The sequence below is a fragment of the Pelodiscus sinensis genome, chromosome 32 (genome assembly GCF_049634645.1).
Source record: "Pelodiscus sinensis isolate JC-2024 chromosome 32, ASM4963464v1, whole genome shotgun sequence".
In the NCBI taxonomy this organism is placed as follows: Eukaryota; Metazoa; Chordata; order Testudines; family Trionychidae; genus Pelodiscus; species Pelodiscus sinensis.
In genome coordinates, this window is record NC_134742.1 from 12,833,532 (window position 1) to 12,858,491 (window position 24,960).

Consider the following 24,960-nt stretch of genomic DNA (forward strand, 5'->3'; position numbering starts at 1 on the left):
ACACTGAAAACACAACTAACCACAAATTAGGGTTACCATATTTGAACTTTCAAAAAAGAGGACACCCCTGAGAGGGAGTGTATGTGTCTGCATCAGTATCTACCAACTCACGTTGTATTCATGTCATGACACATTAATACAAAGTGAGTTGGCAGATACTGATACATACACTCTTTCTCAGGGTGTTCTCTTTTTTAAAATTCAAATATGGTCACCCTACTACAAATACACTACTGTACAGTACAGTACTGTATTTGTGGTGGGGTTGTGTGTGTATGTGTATTTGGTTTGGAGTTTTTTTTGTTTTGTTTTGAGGACTTGTTTTGGTGGTTTTTTGGGGGGGTGGTTGTGGGGTTTTTTGGGTGGGGTTGTTGCTCTCTGATGTTAGCATGTACTTCCGGTTCTTTCCAAATGAGGCATATGATTGTAAACAGCTGCTCTACAGGAACCGTTAGGAGAGAGAGAGAGGTTTCCAGCCAGCAATTTCCGTAGCATGATTCTGCAGCAGGGGTAAGGAAGATCTCCATTTATTGAGAATTGTGGGGGTGGGAGGGGCTGAAAGAGGAAAAAAGGGGTTGGAAGTGGGAGGGAGAGGTTTCAAGCTGTTCTCCCCATCCTGTCCAGAGACTGCCTCCTTCTTGCTTCTGAGTCATCTTCAGCAAAAAAAAAAAATGACAATCAGCCCAACAAAAAACAACCAAGAAAAACCACAGGAACAATTCACATTGGCTGGAAATCAAAATGCATCCAAAGGCAGTCTCTTCCCCTGAGCCTATGCTGAAGGAGATTTAAAGGCTGCAGCATTTAAACCCCTGAAAATCGGAAAATACAAATCAAGTTCTATACTCCTCCCTGGCTGCTTGATATAATTACCCCAGCCACCTGAGGGACTACCACTTGTTACCCATTTCCCTGCATCTTCTCCGGCTCCCCCGTCTCTATGCTGGTCCCAGCACTGCCTGCCCCTGCCCCAGTCTTCACAAAGGGGCGGGGTGGGGCTGCCTGCTGGGCAGAGGGTGCAGGAACAATGCAGGGGGCTGACACGGAGCCCATGGGAGCATTTTTAGAAGGGGGAAAAATTGAAGGGAGCAGAGCAGAACCCCCCTAAGTTCTCCACTGCACAGATCTCACCCCTCTTGCTTATTCTCCTGCACTGCTCCGATCTCCCCTTTTGTCTAGCGGCAGCAAAATAGAAAACAGGGAGGGAATTTGGGAGTGAGCCTGGAATTCTTTCGACACAGATGAGGGCAGGCTGGGGGCAAGGTTCTGGGTTCCTTCCCTAACTGGGCAGCAGTGAAGAGAACCCCCCTGGAGAGGAATGTTTCTAAGATAGGGCAGTGTTTCCTGTAAATTGTGCACTCGACTGGCCACTCAGGAGAGATTCAGGTTTCCTCCAAGCCAATTAGCAGAGTGCCTAAAGCCAGCAGCATTTGTATCCACTGATGGTGCACAGCAACACATGCCTTGGCGCACATCACAAAATTTATTCTGCATGCAGATGGGAAAAAAATTAGAGGGAACATTGGAGAGTTGATATTTATACTGTAAGCCATAGATGGCTACATCTTCTGCTTCTCTTTTCCAGCAGTCCTCATTCTGGGGAGTAAGTGCTCCTTTTTTCCCTGCTTATGTTTCTGCTCTGTCAGAGTTGCTGAGCAACCAGACATCAAAGAGGCTTTTGATGAATGTCCCTTAATCGTCCAGACAGTTTGTAGATAAACTATGATTTTAGAAACCCAAAGGTCTACTCCTTAGACTGAGTTTTCAAAAAAACAGTGTTTGGATCTGGTTCTGTATTTCCATGTTCCTCAACCCTTATCTAACAGCAGCAGAGTGGATCACATAACCCGTGGCACTTCAGCCTGCCTATGAAAAATAAGAGCTGAGAATGAGAGGGCGAGGGAACAGAGAGCCGTTGTCTTTATCTGAAGAAACAAAGGGAGGCATTGAAGCTTAGCCCAAATGCAAAACCCCATGGCTCGCTATTACCAATGCAGCAAGAAAGGGCAAAATTCAAGCAGCAAGACCCTCTCACCACAGCTAGATAGATTTCTATAACAAACTTTTTTTTTTCAGTGAAAAATTTCAGTCGGCGGGTACGTTTCGCGGTGTTGTGTCGAATTCTCCAAATGGTTTCAGCGTAACCTCTCCCTCCCCAAAGAAACAATATTTTTTTTTTGAAAAATGTCCAGACAATGTTCTGATTTCTTTTAATTTAAAAAAGAATGTTTGTTGGGAAACTTGTCTCAATTTTTAATTAAAAGCCAGTAATAATCTTTGTAAATCCCTGAAATAAAAATGAAGTGTTTTGTTCTACCCTTAATCATTGTTTTAAAACTTTTCATTGAGCCAATTTTTTGGGAGGGAGGGAGCGTTGGGGTTTTTTATTGTTGTTTTGGATCACTCAAAAAGTATTTATTTTCAAGCTTTCAGACACACTAGAGAACCAGAAAATCAGTTATTTGCACAGCTCTGCAGCTGATATTTTTCCCTCTAAAACACTGCAGCACCCATTTCTCTAAGTGAACCATGGCTCCTTGTCTGGTAAAGAGGCAGAGCTTCTGGGTGACCCGTTTGTCGATTAGTTACGTGGGACTCCTCATCCTACTGAGTTCTGGCGTCCACTCCAAGCTGCAGTGTCTGCCTCTTACACTGCCAGGTACAGATTTGCGTTCCTTGGCTCAATCATGTTGCTTTTCCATGTCCGCTGACATCTCCAGACAAAATGCTATAGCTTTTCAATTGGCATAAATTTGCATAAATCAGGACATTTACATATATGTCACCAGGCCTTGCCTGCACAGGGGATTTGTCCCCAGTTATATCTCTCTGTGTAGCTGTACCAGTGTGATACTTAGTGCACGTACACAGACCTGCAGTTTTCACCAGGGGTAAATTCCACTAGTGCAAATTGCCTGCTAGTCTACAATAATATACAGGGGTGCAAGCGAGCTAAGAAAGCGTTTCTCCACCCTCTCTCTCAGCCTTGAAAGGGAGCATTCTTGCGTGTCAAAACAGGGAAGCTATAGGTGAAGGAGGTCTGGGCATCAGGCTTCTACATAAGAGAGGGGTCGGGGAGGAGAAAGGTCGTCTTGCTCCAGGCTTGAAGGGAAAAATCTCCCGATGTGAACCTAGTGCAGAAACTCCCTCAACCATGTCTTCCCCTGAGGCTCCGCCCCATGCCCCTCCTCTTTTCCTCAGGCCACACCCACCCCAGCCCACCTCTTCCCCTAAAGCCCCAAGTCTGGTTTGTTTCTTCTCTTGTGGCCCTGCCTCTATTTCCACCTCTTTTCTTGCGGCCCCCACTCTGCTTGCTCTTTTCCCACCTTCCCCATGATGTGTTGCTCTCCTCCTTCCTTGGGCGTTGTCCCTGGATCCTTTCCACCTCCCCTCTCTCCCCAGCTGAGTTGCCTCCCTTCTGGAGCTGGGAGATGAGACGGAGCCTGCTGCTTGCATGCCCATGAGATACAGGTAGGAGGTGGCCTCCACCGAGCAAGGACTGTAAGGACAGAGCCTCCCGCCCCAGCCTGCTGTAGCTGGACGTTTAGTGTCCGGCCTGTACATCTGGCTGGGCACAGCCAGGTCCCCTTCTCAACCAGACTTTCCCATCAAAAAACAAACAACCGACCTTGGACCATTTGGCTGCCATGAACGAGTCGTTGCTTCTGTCATTCTAGACCTGTATGGGTCTATGGAGAGACAGATGGAGAAGATGGCTTGAGCTTGAAGGCCCTGTTCAGGAGTCAGAGGGTCTGTCTACATTACATTCCTCCTTTGAGAGAGGAATGCAAATGCAGACAAACGAAATTGCAAATGAAGCGCGGATTTGAATTTCCCGTGCTTCATTTGCATAATCGTGGCTGGCTGCTTTTCCGAAATACCCTATTTCAAGAAAAAAGCTGGAGTTATTTCGAAAAGAAACCCTTCTTTCGAAATAACACTTACTCCTTAAAAAATGAGGTTTAAGGGTTATTTCGAAGGAAGGGTTTCTTTTCGAAATAACCCCGTGCGGACCGCTTTCTTTTTTCTCAAAATACGGTATTTCAGAAAAACGGCCAACCGTGATCATGCAAATGAAGTGCGGGAAATTCAAATCTGCACTTCATCTGTAATTTCGTTTCTCTTCATTTGCATTACTCTCTCAAAGGAGCAATGCAGTGTAGACATACCCATAGAAAGGAGGCATGTGAAAATAGTTTGGATCTGCCCGTGTACATTGGAAAATATAGAAGGCATCCAGGCCAGGAAGGGTCAGAAAACTAGTTCCCTAGTGGAAAACCCACGTGGTTGGCATCTCAGTCATTACAGCTTTCCAAGATGACTGGACTGGACTGGAACTCGGGTCATATGAGTTCAATGTTTGGCTCTTACACAGACTTCCTAAGTGTCGTTGGTCAAATCCCTCAATGTTTTTTTGTGCCTCGACAGTAGCATTAGGCCAATAATACTTTCCTACCTCCTGTCGCTGTGTTGTGGCATGTCTGTAATGATACGACAAATGGGGGGGGGGGGGGGAGCAATTTTCAAAAGAATTCAGGTAGCTGCCTTAATCTATTGACGGTTAATAGGAGGACCTGGGTGTTTAACTTCCTATAGGCACCTTTCAAAATCCCAGCTATTAACCCTCTGTGTATGTATACAGTGCCTAGCACAGTGGTGCCTTACTCTCATCTGGGACTGCCTGATGCCACTATAATAATACTAATAATTGATCATTAACAAAGATGAGGATCAGAAGCATGAATAAAAGATGCACATGATTTTTAAACAAAAATTCTTTTCCCAGGTTCTGAGAACTGTCCCACGTTTAACTGTTCTGCAAACAGTGGCTCAAGTGTGCGTATCCCGGTTAGGATACCCAAGGAGAGTGTGTTTGTGTGCAGGGACCAGAACCAGCCTTCTGCGTGCAGCACAATCTTAGGATTAAGATCGGGAACTGAAACCTATTCCAACAGCACTTTTAAAGGACATCTGTCCCTGTCTGAGCAAGGCTTAGATGTTACTATGAGCCAATGGCTGGAAGGAAAATACCAGATTTTAACCTCTCTGGAAGAAAAGTGTTTGGCTCGTGTTGTTCTGACCGTCACAGGTAAGTTCGCTACAGAAAAGGAATTCACTCTTAAACAAAATTATATATTGTGAGCACAGAGAGAACCTTGAAAACGTATGATGAACTGAGGCAGTAACACCTGCTTGACTCTGTACATAAATCTTAAACATAATTCAGCGGGGGGGAACTTCCCCGGTTCCTCTCAATTTTGTCTTAATTCTGAAAGATGGTGATGATGTAAGTCCACTAGAGGTGGCGTAGAAACATTTTCCCCTGTGAAAACATTTTTGATTAAAAAAAAGAAAAGAAAATGTTTGAGTTTTTTTCAAAATTATGTGATGAATTTTCAGTGGTTTTTGCTTGCCAAAAATAAACCCTCCCCCGTATTTTGGTGGGTGGATGAAAACTTAATTTTTCACGTTGGAAGCTTTTCTCTTTTTGATGAAAATGGGGAATCGTTCTCCAACGTGGACATTTTTATGCAGATGCGAATGACGATCATTTTGATGGAATGGCCATTTCTTGTTGACTAAATGAATGGACACATTTTGAACAGCTCTAGTGTGAACATCAGTGATTGTAGTTGTGGGATAGTCCTGGGAATATGTTTATCTCGCAGTCCCACATTTCTTTCCCAGGAGTTAAAACAACTTCTCAATGACTAGACTAGACTCTGGGGCGTTATGATAACCTGGTCCAGTTTGCTAGAGAATCCGCAGAATCATTTCTTCACTGTTTACCAACTGATATAGAGATAAAAGCGTTTGTAGTGCTTTTAGACCAGCAAGGGCCTAGAATTTAGGACCTGTGGGGAGGTCATTCAAGTTTGGGTTTAGGTTCATGTGCTACAGAGAAGGAGGATGTGTTTTAAAATACGGAAGCATATCTTCAGGTTTACACGTAAAAGTTACTAAAGAAGGAAGATGGTACTTAGCCGGATTTATTCCTGTATGCTTCTCGTGCCTTATCGCATTCCTTTCTCCTACAAGATTCTGCGCATGGAAACATCATGAAATCCCTTCTCCTTATTGTCATTCCAGATCCCATCCCAGTTCTCCAACACGCTGGAGGGGAACTTGCTCATGGGCCCGCAGAAAGGAGGAGTAAGGAATTTTTTCACTTTGCTAGACATAGGTGTGACGGTGCGTCGGGGAGCCCCCGATCCTGCACCCCCATCTGCAGCCAGATGTGACTCTCAGCCAGCCAGTAGAGTAGAAGTTGTATTGCTTCTCAGAGGCACAGCGTAGCGTAGGAGCGATGTTCGCATAGGAGCCAGGGCCGAGCCTTATTCCTCTCGGGAAGGAAAGGGGCGTCACCATACACAATAAGTGTTTATGGCTTTGTTTTTCCTATACAGTAAGTCAGCAAATTATCGCTATTTTTCCAATGAGGAACTAAGACAAAAACAGAAGAAAAGGTTGAAGTTGAGTGTATGTATTGCAAATGATGTGGTCCAATTATTAAACAGAACTACTGGCTTATAAATATTTATAAGCCTACAACACTAAACGGGTGGTTCAAATGAAGTTTTATTTGGAGATTAGAAACATACTGTTTTCTTAAACTCAGGGTCTGTCTAGACTATACCTCTCTGTAGACAGAGAGATGTAGATTAGGAATGTTGAAATTGCTAATGAAGCGGGAATTTAAATACAGGCAGTCCCCAGGTTACGTACAAGATAGGGACTGTAGGTTTGTTCTTAAGTTGAATCTGTATGTAAGTCGGAACTGGCGTCCAGATTCAGCCGCTGCTGAAACTGATCAGTTTCAACAGCGGCTGAATCTGGACGCCAGTTCTGACTTACATACAGATTCAACTTAAGAACCCCAGGCATCCCCAAGTCAGCTGCTGCTGAAACTGATCAGCGGCTGATTCCAGGAAGGCCAGGGCAGGGGCTTCCTGTAGTCAGCCACTGGTCAGTTTCAGCAGCGGCTGACTTGGGGACGCCTGGGACAGAGCAGCTGGGGTGCTGCCGGGTTGGTCCAGTAGCGCCCAGAGTGGCGCTACGGGACCAACCGGCAGCGCCCCAGCTGCTGTACCACAGGCGTCCGGAGCAAAGCCGCGGAGCACAGGGGCAGCGGGACAGCCCAGACGCGCCATGGCTGTCCTGCTGCCCTCAGGCTCTGCGGCTTTGCTCTGCTTTGCTCCCCGCCCCCCTGGTCTGCAGACCAGGGAGACAGGGAGCAAAGCAGAGCAAAGCCGCGGAGCACGCGGGCAGCGGACAGCCCAGACGCATCTGGGCTGTCCGCTGCCCATGTGCTCCGCCGCTTTGCTTCCTCTCCCTGGTCTGCTGGAGACCAGGGAGACGGCCCCGTTCGTAACTGCGGATCCGACATAAGTCGGATCCGCGTAACTCGGGGACTGCCTGTATCCTGTGCTTCATTAGCATAAACATGTCCGCCGCTTTTTTTCGACACTGAGCTTTGTTGGAAAAAAGCAGCAGTCTGAGGCTGATCTTTCAAAAAATAAACCCTTTGAAAAGATCTCGTGCCAAAAAAATCGGCGGCCGTGTTTATGCTAATGAAACGCGGGATATTTAAATCCCCATTTCATTAGCAATTTCGATGTGCCTATTCTACATCTTTCTGTCAGCAGAGAGGTGTAGTCTAGACACACCCTCAGATATGGCATTGTGTTTTGAGTTCTGCATTCATTCTGCAGCATATCACAATGAATTCCGTTAATCAAGGAATTCAATGTTCTGCCCTCCCGCCTCCCCCCATGCATCTGACGAAGTGGGTCGTTGCCCACAAAAGCTTATGCTCCAATACATCTGTTAGTCTATAAGGACTCCTTGTCACTTTTGCAGCTCCAGACTAACACAGCTACCCCTCTGATTCTCGACTCCATTAATCAAAACATTAATCTACTGAATGCCTTTCCCCGGTATCCTTTTAACCACCTAACTCACAATATTCCGGAAAAATTATTAATAGTTTTGATCCACTGCTTTTGCATCTGTTTTTGTTGTGGTGGTAATAGACGTCGATAAATGCCTAGGAAAAATTAAATAAAACCAAAACCAAAGATCCTTAACTACTACAGAGGCTGAGGTCCCCCTAGGTCAGAGTTTCCCAACCTATGGGTTGGGACACAAATATGGGTCGCCATTACATTTAAAAAGGATGGCCAAGTGTCTCCCCAGGTGGTTCTACCCACCCTCCTCCCCTCGTTTTTGACTTGCCTGGGGTGACCCATATTTGCTTCAGGCAGACTCTCCTCCTCCACATCTGCTGAGTTAAGATAGTGACTCAGAGCCATGGCAGAGCCCAGGGCTTAAGAGACGTATGTGGAAAGATTCTCTGGAGAGAACAGAGGGTCTCATGATTAAAACATTGGACTGCCACTCAGGAGTACAATGCCACAGACTCCCTGTAGAACCTTGGTCAAATCACTGAATCTTTCTGGGTACAATTTTCCTTGCAAATTTAATGTGAGTGCTTGTAGAGTTAATACTGTTTTCCATACCCCACACTTTCCACATGGGCCATCGTTCCTGTATTAATCCCCAAGACCACTGCTCTCCCTTCCTTCTAATGTTTGCTCTGGACCGACCTCTGCTGTGATACCTTTGAGAAACTGGAGAATTAGTGATAGAGAAAGAGGCAGATGTGGGTAGCTTTCACTTTATTGTTTTATAATTATATCTGCGTACAGCTGCTACAGCCTATGACAAGGTCAGGCTTGTGAGCTAGATTATAAGGGGAGAGAGACAACTCTAAAAAGCAGAAAACTTTCTCCTAATTAGTCTGTTCGGAGCAGGCAGGGCAGCCAGGAACCGCTGGCCAAGGGGCAAAGTGAGAACTGGGGAGGCAGGGCAGCTATTAACCAATTAAGGGCCAGCTGATTTCACTGAGCCTTTTAAAAAAGTCTTCCCCTCCCATTTTTTTTTTCAGTTTATTCTCTACACTACAGACTAACTCAGCTACCGCTTGAAGCTTTTGATTGGGTTAGCTGACCAGAGAGTGGCTTCATCATTAGACACTACCTAGTCTAGGCGGCAAAGAAATAACGGGGAAAAATAAAATTAGAAAAAAAGTCAAGAGTAAAAGTGACAGGTTTTTTTTAAAGCCGAGAGTAACTAACATGGGAGCAGCTAACCAAGGGATGTGGTTGATTCTTCAGTGCTTCAAGCCTACAGGACACAGGCTAAACTGACCACGAGCGATTGGCCGCAGGGAGCCATCTTAAGCTCAAATTGTGGCCAGTGCAAAAATAAGAGGGGGCTGAAGGACAAAAGAGGTGCTGCATTTTCTCCCCATCATCAACAACAATAGATGCAACCCAACCTTGGCTTCCTGCAACTTTAAATCGAGCCAGCAGAGCTATGTTGGTACATCAGAGACCGCATGCACTGAGCTCCTTCTGCAGAAAAGCAAGAAGAACGTGCCTTACAAAAATACAGCCACCCCATCACGCTGCTCTAGGGGGACAAACATCCTTCCCCTTACTCTGGGCAGACTACAATTATCATCTTGCTTGCACATAATAAGAATATCTAGCTTTTGCCCAGTGCTTTTGGTGAGTAGATCTAGATCTAAATTGCAGCATAGAGAGGAGAAGTGCCCCGAGTCACTCGGTAGGCCTGGGTACTGGCCTAGGGCTCTGTCTCCTGTCGAACCGGGTGAAATTCTCTCTCCTGTGCTGTGTGGGAGATCAGGCTCAGTAGGCAGCTAATTGCGGGCCGTGAGTCATTTTGCTGACTCTGACTATCCACAGAGAACGACCCCCTGCAGGTATCAGTGGCTGCAGATCTCTGTTCCCGGCCAATGGGAGCTGTGGAGGTGGCCTCCAGCCAATAGGAGCTGTAGAGGCTGACCAATGGCTGGCTGCCACTTCCCACAGCCCCTATTGGCCAGGAACAGAGAGCCGTGGCCACTGGGAACTGCAGGAGGTGGTGCCTGTGGACGGTCAGCGTCAGCAAAACATCTCATGGCCTGCAGTCAGCACATCCTAATCAGCAGCAGATTGGCCACTGCTGGTCTAGATCAGGGGTGGTCAACCCATTTAACAGAGAGAGCCGAAAGAGCAGTGGAAATTGTTTTTGAAAAGATGGACCAGAACTGCCAAGAAAAAAAAGCACCCCCCAGAACAAAACTGTTGAGCAAAACAAACAAACAAAAAAATTAAATAAGGAGGCTGCCCCTTTAAGACGGCCACCATCTTAGGAACCATTTTTTAAACCTCGCAACTCCAACCTGATAAGCACAGAGAAGCCAGGGAGGAGCCAGCGGAGGGCGGAGGCCATGGGGGTGGGGGGCAGACGCAGGAGCAGCTTCACGAGCTGCACTTTTGGGGGGCAAGAGCCTCATGAGACTCACGAGCCACAGGTTGGCCACGGCTGGTGTAGATGATCATAGCTGTCCAAGCGGGCTTTCATTTAGGAGTGTGAGGCTAGGTCTACCCTACAAAGAAAAGTCAGAAAAAGAGACGCAACCCGCAATTTGCGTACGTTTTCACGATTTTCTTCCATAAGAGGCTTTGTCCGAAATTTGGCCTGACATGGGAAAAACCACCTCTTGTGACAGAGCCCTTCTTCCTCATACAATGAGAATTGCCGGGATGGCGAAAGAACGTGTCTGCTGTTTCGGAAATTGTTCCAAAAACACGGACACGTTCCTTGGACGTAGCACAGCTTTTCCGGGAAGCCCTGCAGTCTAGACATAGCCTTACTGTGGTATGTGTTTGTATGGCATCCCTCGCCACAGACCCCTGACCTCTGCTTGTTCCTGTAACATAACAGCTATGTGTTTCCATTTCGTTCAATGTTCCAGGAGCCTGCAAAGAGCAAGGTGCTTTCGCCCCGTCATATTCTTACGATAACCGTTCTTCTCTCTCGTTTCAGACTCTGGGCCGCAAAACTGGAGCCTCGCAGTCGGGAGACTGGTAGCCGCATGTGCTCTTTTGCTCATGGGCCTTGACAATTAAAATTGGCTTATGGCTCGCAAAAGCCCGCTCCTCGGAAGAAAACGAATATCGGCAGGAGACAAGAAAATACTTTAATGATTGAGAACGCAATGCCAAATGTAACTGTCGTGTTCTATGCCGCAGCCTCTCCATGTGTGTGCCCATGTCCATAAGGTAGCCATAGACAAAGCATAAGAACATAAGAACGGCCGTACTGGGTCAGACCAAAGGTCCATCTAGCCCAGTAGCCTGTCTGCCGACAGTGGCCAGCACCAGGTGCCCCAGAGAGGGTGGACCGAAGACAACGATCAAGCGATTTGTCTCCTGCCATCCCTCTCCAGCCTCTGACAAACAGAGGCCAGGGACACCATTTTATCCCCTGGCTAATAGCCTTTTATGGACCTAACCTCCATGAATTTATCCAGCTTCTCTTTAAACTCTATTATAGTCCTAGCCTTCACAGCCTCCTCTGGCAAGGAGTTCCACAGGTTGACAACACGCTGTGTGAAAGTAACTTAACATTTCTTACAGGGACTGCCCTATTGCAACCCGGGTCCCTGCCAGCGCTTTACATAGCTGGCCTTTGTCACATCTCAGCTAGCGCTTGCCAGAGCTGCACCCCAGGGCATCCCTGAATACTTTCCCTTCTGCATAGAAGCATATATAGCATCCACGCGCACGACTTCACCATAACTATATGCAGTGTTGTCCCAGGGTACAATTTTTAAGGGACATCCAGAGCAAACCCCACAAATTTCAGAGAGATGGAGATATAAAAAAGTTCCTATTTATTTTTTTTAATCGTAATATAAGTTAATATGTTATTATAAATCTAATAAACATTTTAAAATTCCTAATGTAATATCATATATTTTAGAGAGTCAACGCATCTGTCTGTCGGTTCATGAATCTGTCCATCTGTCTATGAGTCAGTGTGTTCAAGAACTCCTCCAAAATTGGATGATCTAGGCCCACCCAATTTGGTAGCCCGCTTCCTCTTACCCTAGCTTAAAGCAAGGTCAGGGGCTGATTGTGCCAGGCCAATGGGAAGTGCTGGGAATGGGACTGTTTTCCATGATGTGGAAAGAGAGGGAGCTGAGAGCAGGGACTGTTATACTGCAGAGTGACCATAGGAGAGTAGTCACATGAGGAAGAGTGAACACCCTACTCAAACCCCTCCCCTCCAGCCCTTGGCTGCAGCCCTGGGAGGAGACACTGGCTGGGCAGCATAGCCCAGGACCCCCAGGAAAAGTCACCATCTCGGCCGCGGGCAGCCCTGTTGAGCCCCCCCCCCCTAGATTTCCCGGCTCCCTGGCCTTAGCTCCCTACCCCTACACTGAATCCTACACTTCTGTCTCTGAACCGTCCTACACCTCCCAACCCTTGTCCTGATTCCTGCACCTCCCACTCCTTCAGCCTCCTGCCCTGCGCCCCCACATCCCTAAACACCTGCCTTGACTCCTGCACCCCTCCCCAGCTCCCTACCTGAGGAATGACAGGTACATTTCCTAGGATAATACAACCCTCCATCTCCCTCCATCTCTTGCATTGTAGGTGAACTCTATTTATGTATCTCAGGAAGTCTGTTTCTGAATTTACTCTGACTGATCCTTTGTCATTAAACATTCACTTTAGAGTTTTTTTTGGAAAGTGACAAAGATCAAGACCTCATCTCATTTCACCCATCCACACCCTTTGACGAGGTGAGAGGCACAAAATGGTCACAGGGCACCTTCCCATTATAAGCCTGATAATTTTCCCCACGACTTCTCCATAACTATATTTTGCATGCCCTGTGTTGTCCCCGGCTGTAACTTTTATGAGAAATTCAGTGCAAATCCCACACATTTTAGAGAGACAGAAGTTTAAAAATGCCCCGATTCATTTTGGTTTCAATTCCTAATGCTTTTGGGCTCATCCTAGCTCCTAAATAGCTTCTTCACCTCTGCATTTCAGAACTCACTTTACTCTCTGGGCTTTGAATAGAAGTGCCTTTTGTGAGTGGTCTTGTTTATATAACTGCTGCTTGTAAAGCGCTTTTAATGTGAATACAAGAGATGTCCTAATAATGGAATAATGAGGATTATGAATCTAAAGAAATGGAAGGTTCTTTTTACCCAGATCATAAGAACCTAAAAATGTCCATGCGGAATCATTCCAAAGATCCTTAGAACTGGTTAGGCTAGTGACCTAGTAGCCATATAGCTAAGATGTAGCTTTAGGCAAAGCATCGTGTCTCAGACTATGTCTACACTACGAGTTTTCTTGGCAAAAAATATGCAAATGAGGCATGAGTCATTGTCTCATTTGCATATTTCTGCCGCTCCATTTTTTCGTTAGAGGTGTTTGCGCAAAACCAATCAGTGTGGATGTTTTATTTTTGTGGAAAAAACCTTTTTTCCACAATATCCTTATGCCCCCCAAAAAGGAGGTATACCGATCTAGCAGAAAAAGGGTTTTTGGCGCAAAAAGGAAACGTCCACACTGCTTGTTTTTGCACAAAAACCCCTAGTGCAAAAATGGATCACGAGAAAATACGCAAATGAGATTGCGACTCATGCAAATGAGTCTCTCATTAGCACATTTTTTGTTGAGAAAACTCGTAGTGTAGACGTAGTCTCAGTGTACTTTACTAGCTACTCTTTCTGGGTATGTCTACACTACCACCCTAGTTCGAACTAGGGTGGTTAATGTAATCATACGAACTTGCAAATGAAGCCCGGGATTTGAATTTCCCGGGCTTCATTTGCATGTTGCCGGGTGCCGCCATTTTTAAATGTCTGCTAGTGCGGACTCCATGCCCGTGGCTACACGAGGCACGAACTAGATAGTTCGGACTAGGATTCCTTTTCCGAACTATCGTTACACCTCGAGGTATCCTAGTCTGAACTATCTAGTTCGTGCCTTGTGTAGCCGCGGGCACAGAGTCCGCACTAGGGTGGTAGTGTAGACATTACCCTCTGAGAGCAGAAAGGACTTTTACCTTCCCATTGGTTAAGGTGCACCAGCCAGAATAATTTGTCCAAAGCTGATGTCAAGGCAGGGATAAAATGTTATAAATTTGTTTTAAGTTTTAACATTGGTATTGTGAAATAAGTAACGGGGTTTGTTTGTTTTTTAATTGTTTGTTGATGTCCTTGTTCGAATGTGCCTATTGCTTCTCTGTTACAAAGAAATTGACCTTGTTATGTGTGAATGTAGCTATGTCTAGACTGCAGGCTTCTTTTGGAAGAAGCTTTTCCGGAAGAGATCTTCTGATAAACCTTCCGAAAGAGAGCGTTCACACTGCCAAAGCACATTGAAAAATAGATCTGCTTTTTCAAAAGAGAGCGTCCACACTGAATGGATGCTATCTTGCATTTCAGCTGTGATTATTATGGACGGAGTGGCCACCAGGCACCTGTGCTTTTTCCTCTTTCCTTTTGTTTCAAAAGAGCTCCCTCTTCCCCATCCACGCATGCATTTTTCTGAAAGAGCTCTTTCGCAAAAAGTCTTCTTCCTTATAGAAAGAGGTTTACCAGTGTCAGAAAAAACTCTCTGTTCTTTTAATTTTTTCCCTAAAGAACACGATTGCAGTGTGGACGTCAATGAAGTATTTTTCAGAAAAACAGCCCTTTTTCCAAAAAAGCTCTGTAGTGTAGACCAATGTTTCCCAAATGGTGTTCTGCGAAATGAAAATAAGGGTTCCGTGAGAAAATTCCATTACAATAACATTTTATGATTTAAAAAATAATAATTAATATTATGTGATTTTTGTTTTTAAATAGGTGCAATTAAACTAAGCGTTGCTCTCATGACCTTGTTTAGCATTTGTTTATTAGTATCTTTACTTATCTGTGGTCTACTTTTTCAGCTCCATACATTAGCCTGTTATTAGGGGTTCCACAAAATTCTTTCGAGTTTAAAAGGGTTCCATGGCCAAATAAAGTTGGGGGAAACTTCTGTAAACATACCTAGAGTGAAGAATGTGTGAAAGAAAAGTGCAATGGCTACTGGACCAAAGGCTCTAGGAGGGGGGTTGCCAACCTGTTACAGAAGAAGAGACAAAATAGTGGTGGATACAACGCAAAGAGCTGACGGAAAAAAATTGTCGAGGAAAAAAAGAGCCCCGGCCACCACGTTTGGTTGAGAAAAAAAAAGTCTTTGCCCTTTTAAGAGCAGAACAGACCTGGCCCTTTTAAGGCAGCTATTTTGAAGTCTGCATGGGATGCCGTTACCCCAGTTCTGTTTCTTTCCGAGGGGGCGGAGGAGTGTCGGCAAGAGCTGCGAGCTGGGGGTGCGGGAGCCACATGTTGCTCGTGAGCTGTGGGTTGGCCACCCCTGCTCTAGGAAGAAGCTGAGAACAGACGTAAAGATGCCAAAGATGGCTGTATATCCCTATCGAGATGTAAGCAGAGGGCAAATTGAGGGCTCTGAAAAGAGGCCAGCATTTCTCAATTGGGACCAAATATTTGTGAGCGAAACCAGCTTAGCATGGCAGGACAAAGAAGGTAAGGAGCAAGAGAAACAACCGGAGGTAACACACATCCTTCAGAAAAATAGCCTGAAGATGCAAACCCCCCCGAACCTGATGGGAAAGAACTATTATAGAAGGAAAACTGTTTTGCTTTAAGAGCAGGGATGTCTTGCCATGACTGGAGCATCGGCCCAGATGGATAGATCCCTGCTCCTCTGCCCACAATTAATCCATGGACTGGTAAATAGAACATTGAGTGGTGGGACTGTGTGTGTATTTGTGTGTGTGTGTCTATGTAAGAGCATGCTAACTGTTTTGCCATTGTATTCTCAATAACTGCAGCATGTTGCCTTTTCCCCCCTATAAAGATCCTGTATGCTCCTTATACTCACAACAGCACCCTTCCTGCTCACCCTGTCTAATAGCCATTAATGGACCTATCCTGCATGAATTTATCTAGCTCTTTTAAAACCCTTCTTAAAAGTCCTGATCTTCACAACATCCTGAAGCAAGGAGTTCCACAGGTTGGCGGTGCGTTGTGAGAACAAAACCTTCCTTTTCTTTATTTTAAATCTTCTGCCTATTAATTTCATTTAGTGACTCCTAGTCCTTGTGTTATGAGGAGTAAATAACACCTCCTTGTTTACTTTTGCTACACCATTCACAGTTGTGTAGACCTCTCTCTTAGTCGTCTTTTTTCCTCGCTGAAGAGTCTCAGTCTTGTTAAGCTCTCCTCATTCCCCTCGTCACTGATCCTTGCAAACAAATGTTACAGGTGTGGGTGTTGTTTTCCAGCAACTGACGAGTGCGGGAGTCAGAATGTTTATTTAGAAAGCTCGTTAAAGAGCTAGAACCTCAGCGGGGTAGATAAGCAAGAGCAAAGGGAACAGAACAGATGTGACTAGTGGGGAGGAACTCGGGGGGGAAGCACGGGCCACGTGACCACTCTCCACATGACCTCCTCCTCCCCAGAGATAAGGTTGTTTATGGAACATTAGTTATAACACCTGTGACAGACCCGAGGCAGCTGGCTACAATAGTTTGGAGGAGGGCAGACATCCTGGGAGCTGGGTGAATGGTTTTCGGTTTCCTGAGTGAACTGCCAGAGACTGCGGCCTCGTAATCAAGGAAAATGGGCACCGGAGGTTAGTTAAAAGCTTGCCTGAAGCCATAGGCAATTCGAGCACCTGCAGCCATGTAAGGCCTGCTGGGCTATTTAAAAAGGAAGAAGGAAGCAGAAGAGTGAAGGACTGAGAGGAGGAAGTGTATTGCTGGGTACCGCAAAAAGGGAGGAGTGATTGGGCTGAAGTAGGACAGATTCGCTCAGGTACCAGAGAGAAGGTGGTAGGGGAGAATTTGGGGAGCTAGCCCAGGGAAAAGGCTGCTGTATGGAGACTAGGGGAAACCCCCCTCTCAATTGCGGCTACTGAGGGTGCTTGTGCCTAGAACCCAACTCAAGTTCCTCCCAACCTTCCCCACCCCACTAAAATGTCTGCGCCTGCAAAGGGAGGCCAGGGTTAAGGAAGGGTTTCACCTCAACCCTTTGGCTACGTCTACATTGGCATGATCTTGCACAAATACTCTTTAACGCAAGAGTTCTACACTGGCATGTGCCTTTGCGCAAGAGACGTGCTTTTGCGCAAGAGCATCCATGCCAGTGTAGACATGCTCTTGTGTAAGAAATCTCCGTTGGCCATTTTAGCCATAGGGCTTTCTTGCACAAGAAATTCATGTTGCCTGTCAACACTGGCCTCTTGCGCAAGAACCATTGCACAAGAGGGCTTATTCCTGAGTGGGAGCATCATAGTTCTTGCACAAGAAGCCCTGATTTCACACATTAGAACGTCAGTGTTCTTGTGCAAGAACTCCCCGCCCGTGTAGACAGGCAGCATGTTTCTGCACACAAGCGGGCGCTTTTGCACAAAATCATGCCAATGTAGACACAGCCCACGACTTTGCTGAAGATGAGGGTGGCTCTTTGAGCTGTGACTCTGGCCTCTAGAAAAGTTAAGTGGTAGTGGGGAGGACCACAGCAAGCCTCTGCGCCTTATAATACCCCCCTAGAAGCACAGGACCAAGAGGGCATTGCTGGAGCTTTGCAGCACACCCTGCATCTTCAATTTTAAAACACAGGGTTATCCCACCTCAGTGGGGAGTGATAGCTCAGTGGTTTGAGTATTAGCCTCCTTCCACCAAAAGTTGTGAGTTCAATCCTTGAGGGAGGAGCCATCCGGGGCAAATCTGTCAGGGATGGTACTGGGTCCTGCTATGAGGGTAGGGGAGTAGACTTGATGACCTCTCAAGGTCCCTTCCAGTGCTAGGTGTAGCACCATATATTAACCTAGTCCAGTGTTTCTTTCTGAATTTCAAAGCTCTGGTTGATTGAAGGTGCATTTTTAAACGACTCTCCTATGTAAATAACCTTTCGGTCTTCATGGTTGTAAGTTTCTGTTCCTAAAGAAAATATGCAAAGCAAGCCTGCCCAAAATGGGGAATAGCAGCAGGAAGTGTTTCTGGCGTCCAGCACTTCCTGATTTGAATGTATCTGTTGTTTAGGCGTGTGCATAATTGGAAGGGCGCCACGTTTCCCAGAACATCATTTGCTGCTGCTTCAGAACATGGCTGGAGAAGTATTCTATGCTGATTTGAAATTCTCAGATTTTGGACCACCTTCTCAGCACAGGAGTAAGTGGGCTTTATTTCTTATTAAGTAAGTGGCTTCCCTTATTCCTTGTGACTGCTAGGAGTACCAGGGCCAACTGGAGCCTCTCTCAGCCTTCAATTTAGTGGGTCTTACCTAGACCCACTAAATCGAATGTCCAAAGATTGATGTCAAACTATGGGGATTGCTCATTTTCAGGTGGAGGTTCTGTTTTTCCAGAGTATTTGTACTATTGGCTGGGCTAGACAAAGTATTGAATCTAGCTGGGCGCCCCATTCATTTGCAGCGAGTGCATGCGCAATGCGGGTCTTGCACATGCGCAGTGCGGGGCTAGCGAGCGGCTGGGAGAGGGGAGGAGGAAACCTGGGAGGAGGGAGCTGGAAGGGGGAAGAAGAAGTTCAGGGTTGGAGAACTTGCTGGACCAACTTGATTTTCATGCAAACCTGCTCCTGGGTTCGCATGTGGCCTTTGGTGGCCAGGCTGGCGCTATCCTGCCATAGACGGCTGCGTTCCTCCATCTAGTGCGGAGATCATGGACTTTGGGAGCATCCCCCCCTCCAAACATGAATAAGGTCCACCCAGATCTCCACCCTGGGCCAGGAAGGCGCCCGCCTTCTCTGGGCCCTGGCAGGCTCCTGGGAGCTGGCAGACTGATCCTGGGAGCGGTGGAGGGCTGGCTGCCAGTGACTTGCTGGCTCATGTTTTGAGGCCACTGGGTGGAGGCAGTGACTGCTGGCTCTGGGCTGGCAGGCTTGGAGCTGGCACAGGCACTGTGGCCGGAGTCAACCCCTTTAAGGGCTCCAGGGATGGGGGAGGAAGAGGAGTGTTCTTGGTTGAGGCCAGAGTGGCCCCCAGGGCACCCTGGGAAGGGCTGGAAGCCCCCGATTTCGATGTAAGTGTCTACACAGCACTTCTTTCGAAATAGCTATTTCAAAGTTGGTGTTATTCCTCATGGAATGAAGTTTACCAAATTCGAAATAAGCCCTCCGCTATTTCGAATTAATTTCAAAATAGCCGTTTGGCTGTGTAGACGCTAGGAAAGTTATTTCAAAATAACTTTTCTGTGTAGACATACCCTTGAGAGAAGAAGGAAGGAAAAATGCTGCCAGTAATGCAAGGTGCTGGATTAAATTCTGCTCTCTGTGAAACCAGTGGACATTAAATCAAATCTATTAAACAGAATCTATCCATCAAGGCTAAGCAAGCCTAAAGAATTTGCAAGTTCAATTGCCATTCGTTTTAGGGGATTGAAAACATGCTAACTAATTGGCTGCCATGGCTTTCTAGCTGCTAATATTTTCCTTGGCATATTCTCCGTCTCTTCACAGGGCTTTGTTATGTCTCGGACATAAAGAAGACCTGGGGAGACGTTGAGAAAATTTGTTGTAGCTATCGACCCAGCACTTCCTTATTAGCTCAAGCATTACAGTGTGTTGTGTCTTGGTTCACTGCTCCCCCCGCCCCTTGAAATACAAACCAGATCCCTCCACCCTTGACTGTAGCTTTCACGCTCTTCCAAATATTTCTAAAATTCTCCTGTGTATAGCATCCGAAGATAAGAACAGCCAGGGTGGGTCAGACCAATGGTCCATCTCACCCAGTGTCCTGTTTGCCGACAGAGGCCAATGCTAGGTGCCCCAGAGGGCGTGAACAGAAGAGGGAAACTGTCTTATCCCAGTTTCTGGCACAGGGACATCCTCCCTACCTGTGCTGTTTAATAGCCATTGATGGGCCGAGCCTTAATAGAATCATAGAGCACTAGGACTGGAAGGGACCTTGAGAAGTCATTGACTCCAGTCCCCTGCCCTCATGGCAGGACCAAATACTGTCTAGACCATCCCTGACAGACATTTATCTAACCTACTCTTAAATATCTCCACAGATGGGGATTCCACAACCTCCCTGGGCAATTTATTCCAGTGTTTGACCACCCTGATTGTTAGGAACTTTTTCCTAATGTCCAAGCTAAACCTCCCTTGCTGCAGTTTAAGCCCATTGCTTCTTGTTTTGTCCTCAGAGGCCAAGATGAACAAGTTTTCTCCCTCCTCCTTATGACACCCTTTTAGATACTTGAAAACTGCTCTCATGTCTCAATCTTCTCTTTTCTAAACTAAACAAACCCAGTTTTCAACCCTTCCTTCATAGGTCATATTCTCTAGACCTTTCATCATTCTTGTTGTTCTTCTCTGGACCCTCTCCAATTTCTCCATATCCTTCTCCACTCAGAATTGGACATAATTCTCCAACTGAGGCCTAACCAGTGCAGAGTAGAGCGGAAGAATGACTTCTCATGTCTTGCTCACAACACACCTGTTAAAGCATTCCAGATTCATGTTGGCTTTTTTTGCAACAGCATCACACTGCTGACTCATCTTCAGCTTGTGGTCCACTATCACCCCTAGATCCCTTTCTGCCGTACTCTTGAACCCTTATAGCATTGCTTCCTTGTAGTCATTGGGGCCAGACCCCCAGTGGGTGTCAATCTTCATCTCCCCACAAGCTTTGATGATTTTACTCCATTTGCAGGTCTCTCCCCCTTTGTTTCACACCTTTTGAGAAACCAACCAACAGATCCGAGAATATTAAAATGAACCTCACTCACGAAGAGAAGTTTGCAGAACTAGAAACAGGAACTCTAATTCCACAGAACGAGTGATGAGTAGGACAGGATGTGGTTGGGGCTATTCTCGGTTCCCCTTCAAGGACGATTCTAAACTAGGTAGCAGAGTTGTTGACTCAAGTCCCATGACTTGAACTCGAGTCCGACTTAAGTCGCCCAGGTGACTCGCCTTGAGACTCGACTCGGGTTCATTGTTTGTGACTTGAGACTTGCTAATTTTGTTAAATCGACTTGGTGAAAAAATGCCGATATTGATGGCTTGTACAAAAGTGACTTGACATTTTTTAAATTAAGACTTGAGATGACTCGAAAGTGACTTTAGGGACTCGGGACTCGACTTGAGACTTGAGCTGTAGTGACTTGAGACTCGACTTGGATTTGACAATGACGACTTGAAGACAACACTGCCAGGTAGCATAAGCATAATAAGCCCAGGGCTAAGGGCAGCTCTTGTAGGATCACATCCTTATTGCAGAATCTAGTCCTCTGTTTAACAGAGAGTGGAAATTCCCTGCGCTCCTGGTTCCTAGGCAAAGTTTATAACCATGATCCCCGTGCATCCAATCCAGCAAGGTTTGCCTGAACCTTCAGGGGAACCGATGCAATTTCTCTAGGAGGGAAGCTGCCCCGTGTAGCAATATGGGGTGTTCACTGCAAGCCGTGTTGCTCTGGTACAGGGGGTTGGAAGCCACAAACCCATCAGAGGTTTGTGCGTTGTGAAGAAAGACTAAACGTGTCCGATACATCAGAGGGGTTTCAAACTTTTTCCTTGCGAGTAGAACAGGGGGTTCCAGGCTGGGGGGCAGGGCGGAGGGGGGTCTGGGTGTGAGAGGAAGCTCTGGGCTGGGGTAGGGGTGCCTTTCAGGGGGGTGCAGGCCCTATCTGGGCGTGCAAGCTCTGCAGCGGGGCTGGGATGAGGAGTTTGGAGAATAGGAGGGGACTCTGGGTTTGCAGAGGCTCAGGGCTGGGGCAGGGGATTGGTGCTCAGGGTTTGGGCCGGGACTTTCCTCTGCCAGCTCCCAGTTAGCAGCGTAGCGGGGGTGCTAAGGCGGCTCCTTGCCTGTCCTGGCATTACCCTGCACCCCGGAATGAGCCAGCAACAGCTGTGGCTCACAGGCAGAGGTGCACAAGTATCTTTGTGTGCTGCTTTTTCCCACAGGCACCGGCCTCTGGAGCCGATGCTCAGGGTGGAGGCCATGCAGGGAGCCCCGTCCAGCCCTGCCTAGGAGCTGGACCAGCTGCCAGTTACGTCTGGGGCACAGCGGGGGCTGCAGTGCCAGGACAGGGAGGTAGCCTGACATAACTGGTCACCTGCTCACCCGACAGCCTGACGGTCCAGTGCCCGACTTTCCGCTACCCAGTCCTGGGTGGCGACTCTCGTTTGGAAAACCACTGAGAGATGGGTCCCACCTAAGTGGAACCATTTACAATTCAACTAGACATGGACAGGTGGCACCTCCATAATCTGCGATTCTCTGGCCTGCCACCACTCATGGTCCAGTATGACCTTGGATGGTCCAGGAGCAGAGAGCCCCTGTGAGCTGCAGCTGGGTGTGGGCCCAGGGCACAGCTCAGTTGGGCTTTGAGGGGGACTGGAGCCATGCAGTTCAGCTGGGCTGCAAGGGGAGGCAGGAATCAGGAGGGGGGGTTGAAACGACTTCCCCGGTCCCAAAAAATCCCTAATCTGGGACTCCAAGGTGCCAGACCAGGGAGGCAGAGCCCTGCAAATTGACAGAGATCAACTTTTTATCTGCAGGTACCAGCATCCATACATGTGGCGATCGGTGGGTCATTTTTTGTGGCCATAGGTACACATTTTTCATCCACGGGGTGAGAAGTTAGGGGACGCAGAGGACTGAGTGGGGCTTTCTCATCACTAGCATCCACGCAGGACACGTTTTTCTCATGCCGTCGTACAACAGTTGCTGCTGGTCGTTAATTAGTCATTCATTATTACAGAGCCCCCGTCGTGTCCCCGCTGGCACCGGGCCGCGCTGGCGCTCGGATGGGCTTGGAACGTCATCTTGGCTGGAGCCGTGATCGTGTTGGGAGTTTGGGGTGAGTCCCTTCCGGGAATTCAGTCATCCATAGGTACGGCCACATGGATTCCACGACGTGGAAGATTCAAAAGAGGATATGCAAATTTGAAAGCCGTGCTTTTCCTAAAAAAAAAAATGAGGTTTTCACAGCTTTTCGAAAAAGGGGGGGGAGGTTGCTGGAAAAAAACACGTCTTGATGACTTTCACTTTTGAAAGCTCTTGCTTTCGGAAGTGAGAGCAGGAGAAGATATGCAAATCAGCACTGAATTTGCATATGCAAATTAGTGTGGAATTTGCATATGCAAATTAGTGTGGAATTTGCATGTGCAAATTAACATGGAATTTGCATATCCCCTTTCGACACGTTAGCATAGTCTAGATGAGCCCCAAACGACCATGGACTTCTCATCTCCTTTTCGGTCCGCCGGTGCCAGCCAAGGGGGAGTGCCAGATGGCTGGGCTTTACCCAGACAGTTCAGGGCTTCTCTGTCTAGCTGCCAGTTTTCAGGACCTCACAATCCTAAAGGAGACACAGAACAAACGTCTGGTTCAGGGCCACCAAAGGGGGGGCAGAGAAGGGCAGTTGCCCCCTTTCCTGGTGATTTAAGGGCCCAGGTGAGCCAAGCCCCACATGCCAAGGTCTGGGTAGCACTGAGGGCTGGCTGGGAGAGGCTAGCCCAACCCTGCCCCCTCCTCCCAAGGCCTCGCCCTTTCTGGGAGCCTCAGAGCCAAACCTCCTCCCACCAGAGCCTGGCAAAGTCTGTCACCAGCCCTGGTCCAATTACGGCAGGGCGGAGGCGCCACGTTATTTCCCCGCACCGGCACCCACCCATCCTCTGGGCTTGAAACCCAGCACATGATGGGGGAGGGGAGAGAGGCACAGGCAATGGGGGCGGGGCCTTAGAGGAAGAGGCGGGGCAACGTCTGAGCCTCAGGGGCTAGCCAGAGCTAGAAAGATGGGCGCCCAACTAGCCAGTGTTGAGAACGCCTACGATTTTATCCCGTTCGAGGGAAGTTGGTGTTTTCCTTAAAGCCCCGGCTCCTTGAGCGACGTGGCAGCGTGAGAAATTCAGCCGTCCGCTTTCATGCTCATGGTAGGCAGAGGCATTTAAGAGCCGCAGGGGGTAGCGGAGTTGCTCTGTTACAGAACAAAACAACCAATGGTCTGGTAGCACGTTATAGACTAACAACACAGGTCGATGGGATCATGAGCTTTCGTGGGCACAGCCCACTTCTACAGATGACCAGAGTTATGAGTAGGGGATATGAAAACGGAATAAATAGGAGAGGAGAAAGGGGGCAGGAAAGAGAATGATGGATGCTCTGTCTCCATCCCCCTTCCCTTTTTCTTGCAGTATCTGGATGCTTAAAGCTAAGCAGATAAAAATCAAAGTCCATAGATAGATTGCTAAAACAGGAAGGATACCACTCCGAAAGTGGTTAGCACCAACTCATGATACCATCTACATGTTCTGTTAGTCTATAAAGTGCTACCAGGCAGAATATTTAAGGTTGGCGGCAGTTTATATGCCAGACTACACTTCCTGGTTCTGTTTAGCAATTCCTGCCTCTGGTTCCAAGTGCAAAGGAAGGAGGAAATTAAGCTGTTGAGCAAAGTTCCCTCTAATGCTGGGCTATGTCTACACTGGCGGCTTCTTGCACAAGAACATCTTGTGCAAGAGTTCTTGTGCAAGAAGTCTTGTGCAAAAAAAGTCCCCACGGCCATGTGCGAGCTGTGCTTTTGTGCAAGAGCGCCCATGACAGTGTGGATGCTCTCTTGTGCAAGAAACCCCGGCCAAGCGTCCACACTGCCCTCTTGCGCAAGAAAGCTCTGATGGCCATTTTAAAGGTGGGCGGGGCAGAGGCGGAGCAAAGGCAGGGGGCGGAGCAATGGGTGGGAGAGGCGGGTCCGGGTCCCCCTCCTTCCCCGCCACATGTCGCCACTGTGGATGCTGTTGTGAAGTTTTCCAGGGAAACACCCAGAAGGAGCAGGCTGAAGACAGCTCCAGCCTGGAGGAGTTCCAGTCGTACCTGGGAAACCAGCCATGCAGCTCCCCCCAGAAGAACATAACAGGTAATTCAGGTAACTCGACAGGCCTCTGGCTGCGGGAAGAGGCAGGGTGGGGGGTTAGGGAGAGGGGAAGAGGTGGGAGGAGATGGCTGAGGGGGCATGTCCGTGGGGACCCCACATGTAGGAGGGGAGAGAGAGAAAGGTCCTGCCCAAC

The 24,960-nt window shown here is 47.5% G+C and overlaps 1 protein-coding gene across 4 annotated transcripts in view; it reads left to right on the plus strand.

Annotated features, from left to right (window-relative positions):
• The first annotated feature begins 420 nt into the window (after positions 1 to 420).
• The window catches only part of LOC142823119 (uncharacterized), a 28,399-nt gene continuing 3,859 nt past the window's right edge, over positions 421 to 24,960 (plus strand). Inside the window, exons 1-7 of one of the 4 annotated variants that reach the window (XR_012898443.1) lie at positions 421 to 510; positions 2,508 to 2,659; positions 4,787 to 5,089; positions 6,091 to 6,153; positions 10,897 to 18,099; positions 22,656 to 22,754; positions 24,699 to 24,809. Coding sequence is in view for 2 of the 4 variants with exons in the window: in XM_075913466.1 (XP_075769581.1) it covers positions 18,033 to 18,099; positions 22,656 to 22,754; positions 24,699 to 24,818 (286 nt within the window). In the remaining 2 variants the exon portion in view is untranslated. Of the gene's footprint in view, positions 511 to 1,268; positions 2,660 to 4,786; positions 5,090 to 6,090; positions 6,154 to 10,896; positions 18,100 to 22,655; positions 22,755 to 24,698; positions 24,819 to 24,960 lie in introns of those variants that run through there. The other 3 variants (XR_012898444.1, XM_075913466.1, XM_075913467.1) reach the window with 3 other exon arrangements.